Source organism: Cynara cardunculus (assembly GCF_001531365.2).
Source record: "Cynara cardunculus var. scolymus isolate 2C chromosome LG 16, CcrdV1, whole genome shotgun sequence".
NCBI classification, from domain to species: domain Eukaryota; kingdom Viridiplantae; phylum Streptophyta; class Magnoliopsida; order Asterales; family Asteraceae; genus Cynara; species Cynara cardunculus.
This window is the reverse complement of record NC_037543.1, coordinates 6,453,552-6,462,409: the sequence shown is the minus strand read 5'-3', so window position 1 is coordinate 6,462,409 and position 8,858 is coordinate 6,453,552. Positions and strand designations below refer to the sequence as shown.

The window sequence follows — 8,858 nt, the reverse complement described above, 5'->3', positions numbered from 1 at the left end:
CTGATTTGATAGGGATCAGCGAGGGAATGAGTTTTTTGGAATTTCCCTCGCTGATCAGCGAGGGATCAGCGAAGGAATATTTCCCTCGTAGATCAGCGAGGGAATGTGTTTTTTGTCACTTCCCTCGCTGATCCCTCGCTGATCTGCGAGGGAAAATTTCCCTCGCTGATAGTCGTCGCTGATACCTGGTTTTCTAGTAGTGATTTCTTCAAAAAAAAAATTCAATCTCAATTCTACTTTACCTGGTTATCTGATTTTATAGCCACGCAAATGTTGATGGGGTTGTGATCCAGGGGATCTTTCGTGTTTCCTGGGCAGTTATTTCTAAGTCGGCTGACTTCTTTACCGAGGCGGATCAAGATAGAATGAGCCCTAGAAACACAATGAAGAAAAACGGCCCCCAAAGATCCCAATCTCGCAAAGCTTTCCCCGGATCCTCAGGAAACGGATTCGGAAAAACAACTAACTTCAAATTACTAACAATCCTCGAATCTCGTTTCACCGAATCCCACACGGGTTCAGTCACCGTGTTGGGGGCGACCCGAAACCAGTCATGTCGGACTGTTAGCATTAGCAGGCAGTGGTGGTGCGGCAAGGACAAAAGGCGGTGGAGGTGGGCGGCGATTATTGATGGAGAAGAAAAAAGGGAAAACATAACTGAAGGTTTAAGGTGGAAGACTGAAGGTTTAAGGTTGGAATGGTTAAAAAAAAGAAAAAAATGAGAAAAAAGGAAGGTAGGAATCTTGGTAGGAGATGATGACACGTCAACCATCCAAGTTTCTGTTTTATATAGATATATAGATGGTTATTAGGATGCTCATGTAACCATTTTTGTACTTGTGAAAGTTTTATAAATGATGTTCGTAACTTTAGTAAACCACAAGGACCAAAATTGTAGTTTACACTTTTCTTCTTAGCAAAAAAGGGACCATATCTTGTTACACGCGAGAGAAACTTGGGCGGGAGACCTGCAGCTTGAGGCTCACGCTTCCTTAAAATCAATGCGTCATTCTTGATAGAGAAAAAAAAAATGCATTTCTAGAGAGAACAGAAAACTGTGTTCAAAAATGGTGAAATTCAAGTTGTGTATCCACGCAGAGCTCGTAAACCTCACCAACTTTCAGCCTCAAGGCGGTTGCAGTGATCCTGACTTCACCTACTACTTTAAGGTTTATCGATTTCTTCTCATTTTTCATACAAACACAAGCACATACTGGAATTTATTCGATGATTTTATGACGCATTATCGTTTCCGTTTTACTTTCTTTGAGTTTAGGGCAGAGATCATGGAGTTATTTTTGTTGTTTGTCTGTGTGTGGTTGCGTATATGTAATGTGTTTGTTCCTTGTCGTTGAGGTTCTAATTACTCCGATAATCTATCATGTATAATCGTTTATTGTTTAGTTACTGTTAGGCTTCTTACTGCTGTTTGTTGTTTTTCATTGCGTGCCTTCACTGAATACTAGCATTTTCGTTGTATTTGTCTGTATATTTACTGAATCGACATGCTACTTTGGAAATTTGTCTATGTTTGGTGTGTGTGTGTGTGTGTGTGTTAGGTAACCACTGATCAGGTTCCAATTGTTGGTTCTTAGTTCTTTTTACTGTACTCTGAGCTCATGATAGGAATGAACTATTAAAGTTATATTTAAGGAATTGTTTTAGGAATGAACAGAAAATATCAATTCTACCTACACATGCGATAGAAATATTCAAGGATACAAATAATCATAGATGAAATTGAATTCACAGATAGTTCACGTTCTTGTATCGGTATTTGTTTCCAGAGAATAACAGACTATGGATTGTTTCTAATCCTCTGGCACTTTGGCTCAGATGTATGTATTTTTGACTCTGGGTAGCATCAGTGCATGTAAATGTGTGAAGTTGAAGGCATCCTCTTTTTTATTCATTATACCTGAATATTTACACTAAAGCATGTTTATCACATCGCGTCTTTAGGTAGGCAATGTTCTTATTTTATTGCTCAAATCATTTTTAATTTCCTCTATTCCTTGTTTAGCTATTTCAGTCGGTTTATTTCTCAAGTCAGGTCGTATGACCCTACGTACCAATAAATGCATGTTACCAAATATGCTTTAGTGGATATACCTACATTATACATTAATGTATGTACAATTGTTATTCTTTCTGTATCCCACATTGCTTCTCCTTTCTGTATTCCAATGCCCGTCTATCTCTTTGCCATGCACAATAAGGTGTTACCTATGGTTGGTATTACCGGCTCCTGTTTAAAGTTCTTATGGTATTCGCCATTTCCAAATATGTATTCAGTCTTTCCAAATCTGATTAAACTTGACCTTAAAAAAAGAATGATGATGGCACGCTAACTAGTCAATCATTATAATCTCACATGTTAACAAGGTTTCTGCCATTTTTACAGGCCAGTGGTAACTGCATAAACTACCGTTCACGTGATTATCTTATAGTGGTTACTAAATCACATTTACTTATTTTCCATAGTTGAAATGTAACGAATGTCAAGAGGTAACCAAGAAAGGGATCTGTGTGAGCCTGAATGAGACAGTTCCTCTCTCAAGAAGGCGTACCACCAATCTTATCAAAAAGGTTATCATCTCATCATCATCTCTCTCTCTCTCTCTCTCTCTCTCTCTCTCTATATATATATATATATATATAACGAAAATATATGCATATCTGCATTTATAATTACAAACATTAAACGGGTTATATGTTTCGACCTTGCAGTCAATAGTCCATTCATCCTAATAGGAATCCATACAAGTGTCAATGGAGTTTTTAGCTTTGAAATTGGCAGAATTTATGGTTCAAGCTGAAAAATTGATAACCATATGGAATTAAATAAGTACTACAATAACATACTGAAGTTACAAAATTAAAAATATTTTGGTCATAAATTAACTCTAGCCTGTTTGGAGGCCATAGTTGCCAAAGAGAATGCTCAGCGTCTATGTATAGTAGTTGCACAACCTGTGCACTGGATGGGGCAAAATTATTGTAATCAATTTTCTTTTTAAATGCATGATTTTTTCTTCTTATTGGTTAAATATTATCTTCTAATGCTTAGAATGATCTCAGTTCAGAATATATACTCTTATTTAGAATTCTATAGCAGCTACACTTGGACCTATCATCCTCAATATATTCAAGGGATTTTTTGGGGAGTTATGTAATAAGATTCCACAATTTCTCACATGTTATCACAATCAATATCTACCATGCTTCATACTCCACACTCTTTTACAACTTTTGCCCCTCTAGCCCCCTCTAGACACTTTGGGACGATCTATGTATGTCTAGCCCATGTTAACGTTAGAATCCTACATTGGCAAGATATGGACATGTTTTCAATATATGTTGGAAACCCCTTCTCACATCAAAGGCCTTTTTGGATCTTTTAGAGAGCAATTTAATGGGTTTTACATTTTCTCACATTTTTCTTGCACTTTAACTATATGATAATTGTGCAAACACAAACCTAAAATGATTGTTCACTTTCAAAATTAAGTGCTTACTTTCCAATTCTATCCATAACTATGAGATGGAGAAATTCAAGGATAAATATGTCAAAGTTAGTCAATTAAAAAGTGTAATAATTACATATTTGTTGAACTTTTTGCATTTTAGACTGTGGACATTTATTTTGGGACGGAGAATAATACAATTTGTGTACACGTTTTGTGTTGTATCAGTGTAAGTTTTGTAGAAGGGTAGGAACAATGACTATGATTCCTGGCCTAGGCATCCCCCTTACTAACACCGCAAGTGAGAATGGGCACTACGGTTGTTTGATGGTATTCGACTGCCAGGGTATTGAACCATCGGATTTTGCATTCGACAGAGGCTGGAAAGCCGAAACTGTAAGTCTTAGTTAGATAAGAAAATTAAGATAGATAAAAACATCATTCTACCTTGAAACTTCTTTTATTATATACTCTAACAAAAAGTTCATATGTCATAATCGTATATCACATACATTATTTTCGTCTCGTTTTAATCAAGTTACTTAACATACATCATCAACCATTGACGATGGTTAAACTAGATGAAGGTTTTTGATGTGATTGTGTATAGATATATGAAGGATAAATCTTTAGATATGAAATATAATTTAAAAAAGATTGAAGGTACAATAATGCATTTGTAGAGTTTGCTTTTTGTAATCCATATTTTAGCTTTTATTAGTTAACTATTTCAACACCATACATACAGGGGTTAAATCAAATGAAAATCATAAATATGTTACAAACTTATGAGAATCGGTATAAAATATTTTTTTACATGATATTTTTTCATCAAATGCTAGAATTTAAAATATTGTTTCACATATATTTGTTTCACCATGTGAATATTTTATACGTGTATTTTTCATTTCATAAGTGAACCAAATTTTTTTCACAAGGTGAACACAAACATATGTGAAACAATATTTTAAAAATCATAGGTTTTGATGAAAAAAAAATCATGTAAAAAATATTTGTATATCAATTCTCACGGGTTTGTGCCATATTTGTGTCTCTCGTTTGATTATCGTCTTAGGGTTGGGTTTCAGTGAGAAGAGGAGTTACGATGAGAAGCGTAAGAAGAGATCTCCACCATTGGATCAATCCTAATTGAATGTCAACACTAATGAGGTTTACCATGATGCACCCGATCAATTTCTTTCTAAAACACAATTCATAGGTGGGCATGAGATTAAAAGTGATCAAAGGATTCACATCTCTTCTTATGCTTCTCACATTAACTCTCTTTCTCACACTAAATTTCGCTTATCGTCCTATATATACATACACACACCCACATATATGTGTGTGTGTGTGTATATATATATATATATAGGGTCAGGTTCATGTGAAAATCGTAAAAAAAATGAAAAACTAAAAAACATCTTGGTAACCGTTCATATAAATGATATGCAATTCAATACCATGCTTTTATACAATGATATTTCCGATCCATCCATTTGGGCCATTTTCATGTTAGTTTTCACAACATGAAAATGAAATGGAGGAAACGTGATCCTTTTTTGCATCTTTATTATCTTCCCCTGCATTAAATTTGGTCACAAATACTTTTACAAAAATAAATGGTGGTAGATTTATAGTTATCCATTTTCTTTTTGAAATGATTATTGTAGTCATTCAAAACAATGTCATTTTTTTTTATGTAATTTAACTCTAAAATGAATATTGTTTAGATTGAAGGGGCCAACATATATGAAGATGTTGACTTTTCAAAGGGAGACTTTGCCGAATATTATGAGGATGGATGGTATCCAGTCATGATATACGATGTAGATTCTATGTTCAAGGTGGTTAAGCGGAAATACAAAAGATGTGGATAAACTAACTCGGTAGTAGTAGTAACACTACTAGAAAACCAGGTATCAGCGACGAACATCAGCGAGGGAAAACATCCCTCGCAGATCAGCGAGGGATTAGCGAGGAAAATCCCTCGCTGATCCCTCGCAGAATTGCCAAAAAACTAATTCCCTCGTTGATCCCTCGCAGATCTGCGAGGGATCAGCGAGAGAATCTGACTTTTACCAATTCCCTCGCTGATCTGCGAGGGATCAGCGAGGGATTTTGCCGAAGAAACCCTATTTTCTCATTTTTATGTGTTATATGTACATATTTTTATGTGTCGATGTCATTTGTATGCATGTACATGTGTCGCTGAAAGTTCCCTCGCAAATCCGTCGCTGAATATCTCTCGCAAATCCGTCGTTGAAAGATCCCTCGCAAATCCGTCGCTGAAAGTTTCCTCGCAAATCCGTCGCTAAAAGATCCCTCGCAAATCCGTCGCTAAATATTTCCCTCGCTGATCCGTCGCTAAATATTTCCCTCGCTGATCCGTCCCTGAAAGATCCCTCGCAGATCCCTCGCTGATCCGTCGCTAAATATTTTCCTCGTTGATCCGTCGCTGAAAGTGTCCGTCGCAAATCCGTCGCTGATAGCATTACCTATGACTGTTTGACCGACGGAGTATCAGCGACGGATTTGCGAGGGAATTTTCCCTCGCTGATACTCTTCATTCTTGTAGTGTAATTCAATCGAAAGTTGGTACATTTTGGTAGTAACTCAAGGAATAATACATCGTGTGGTTACAGAAAGGGTATTGTTTGTTTTTTTGAGATCATCATTGGCTAGTGTTTGGAGGCTTTTTACCAAACTAGTCATGTATAGCAAGAAAAATGATGAGAGGGAAGAGTTTTAAAGAAATAGTCTTGAATTCCACTAAGTTAACTAGCCAATTGGTAGAACCCACTTTTAATTAGTTGGTGGACGAAATCAATAGAAAAGTCAAATAGTTCATGTATCTCGAAAATTAGAAATTTTGCCAATTTCTGGGAAATTTGATGAAATCCACATGCCGAACACATGGTTTGTTGGCGAAATTAGAAATGGGTCCCACGTGGTTGGTTGGTGAAATTCGAGATGATCCCACGCCTCAAGTTGGTGGAATTCGTCAATTAGCGGAATTACTTCGGCTGAATTCATGATTATTTCCTTTAAATCCTTTTCAAAAAAAGTAGCCAACTCCCCCTTCCTCTTCTCTCTCTCTCTCTCTCTCTATAAATGGCAAGTTTGGTAAAAAAAACCAATCTAGTATTTGGGGTCACGACTCACCTTGAGGAGTAGATCAACTGTTAAGACTTTGGGTTCTCTTTCTTGAGGCTATTAGTTCAAGTTCCGTCAGAAGGATTTGTCTTCTTGTTAATTTCAAGTTCTTGATATACATGCAAGATGACATAGATACCCATCAAGCAAAAACGGTTGGACCTAATTGCATTAATACAAATGAGAGGAACATGTGCTTTGATACGAGGGTCTTGTAAAGAAGATGTTATATTAACTTTTGATATCGATATTATTCAACATTTTATCATTAAGGTAGGTTTCGGTTCTTGATCAATATTTCTTTTTTTAGAATCCAATGTTTTTATTACTACTTAGGATATCACACTTTAATTATGTATTGAAGGAATACATAACCCAACCTATATAGAGATGAATTACAATATAAATTAACAAAAAGAAAGACCAATTAATTGCCCACTCTTTCTCAAAAATGAACGTCAGTATTTCCATTTTACTTTGTCCCAATATAAATATTCTTAGTTAAAAATTATTATTAAGGATAAAATTATCATATCATTTAATTAATTAAAAAAAATAAGATAATTATACAATTTTAAAATTGTGTGTCTTTTTCATTTATGGAATCTATTTTGGGACAGATTAAGCATTTGTCTTCATGGAATTGTGTTGCTTTTGTCTTGCAATTGATGTTCGATCCCGAATAGGCATGATAATGAGACACGTCCCGTCCCATATATTAAGTATATTATTTTAAAGAATCACATTTACTATCTTTAAGATTTAAAAATAGTATTTTAACCCTTGTTCTTATATACATGTTTTTGATTTGTCTTACTTTTTTAGAAGAAAAAAAACATGGAGAGCTGAAGATCGAGTCCGAGACAAGCGGACCTTATTTTAACAGCCAGAACAGGACGAGGTGGTACTTGTGATATTTCGGCTTGGGACGCATTTTATTGCGAAAGAGTTAGATCAAACAATTATATATGATGTTGTAATTTTGTTCATATGAATATTTGATATTCTATAAAAGCAAAATTATAGAAATATATGATATTTAAACATGGACCATTTTGAATCGGGTGTGGTGTTTAAAACACTTAATTTAAAATCTCTCACATAAACAGAAAAAAGAATCCCCGATTCCTTGTCAAAAATCCCCGTTCCATGTTGGGAACGAGGATAAGGATGTGATCATCTTCCCCAACAAGGATACGGACGAGATGGGGACAAAGATTGAGGATCGGGAATAGGGATTATGCTCCCCTCCCTATTCTCATGCCTATTCCCGAAGAGAAGGAAGAGATCTTCGAAAAGTGGGTTTTTATGATCAAATCAAGAATCAAACTTATTTAAACGTTCTTGTTATTCTCTATTTCTTTAAGAAATGTGTTCAACCTAGATGAACTGTTAAGAATATTTAAAAAAACAGAGGTTTATAAAGAAATTTGCTTAAATCAAGAGAATTCAATTAAATTAAGTAAATAAAAACTAATGGGGCGTTTAGTTCGTAGAATGAAATTCGATGGAATTGGAATTCATCAAATGAATTTGACTTTGAGGGAATGAAATGGAATTTGATGGAATTTGACCATGTCTTTTGATTGTGTTTGGTTGGATGGAATTGAAATGGAATTCTTAACGGAATTGGAATTTTTTTTGTTTCTTTCACGGAATTCAACGAGAAAATTACATGAAAAAAAAACCGAATCGATGGTGAAAACCGAAAAACGAAACTTTCGGGCTGGGTTCGGGGACATCTTATCGGGGACGGGACAGGGATCGGGGACAAATTTCGGTGATTTTAACAGGGACGAGGGTGGGGACGGTGATCATCGGCCTGGCCCGACCTGATATGTGTATATATATATTAATTTTAATTTATATACATATATATATATATATATACATATATATATATATATTATATATATAATATCATTAAAAGAAAATAGTAACATTAAAATTTAAAAAACTTTTATCCACTTTACTTCAACAACCCAAATAAGGCTCACGAAAAAGTATAGTTTATTTGTCTAATTGTGAAATCGTGATTTTAGTTGTATGATGTTTGAAGTTTTATTTTGTTTTATATTGTAATCTAATACATTGTTTGTAATTGGTTCGATTATATTTGAGACATTTAAACTTGTATCTTTAAAAAAAAATTGTAATTTACTTTTAATTGTGAAAATTAACATATTGTGATTTTTTTAGATCTGTTTTGGTTTCGGGTTCGGTTACAACCAACGG

The 8,858-nt window shown here is 34.8% G+C and overlaps 1 protein-coding gene across 1 annotated transcript; it reads left to right on the top strand.

The window, feature by feature from the left end:
• Positions 1–1,067: 1,067 nt before the first annotated feature.
• Positions 1,068–5,347, top strand: LOC112529651 (UPF0587 protein C1orf123 homolog). The gene is made up of 4 exons (XM_025140990.1): positions 1,068–1,169; positions 2,485–2,589; positions 3,696–3,863; positions 5,201–5,347. Exons 1-4 carry the CDS (start codon positions 1,068–1,070, stop codon positions 5,345–5,347), a joined length of 522 nt encoding a protein of 173 aa, XP_024996758.1.
• Positions 5,348–8,858: the final 3,511 nt, after the last annotated feature.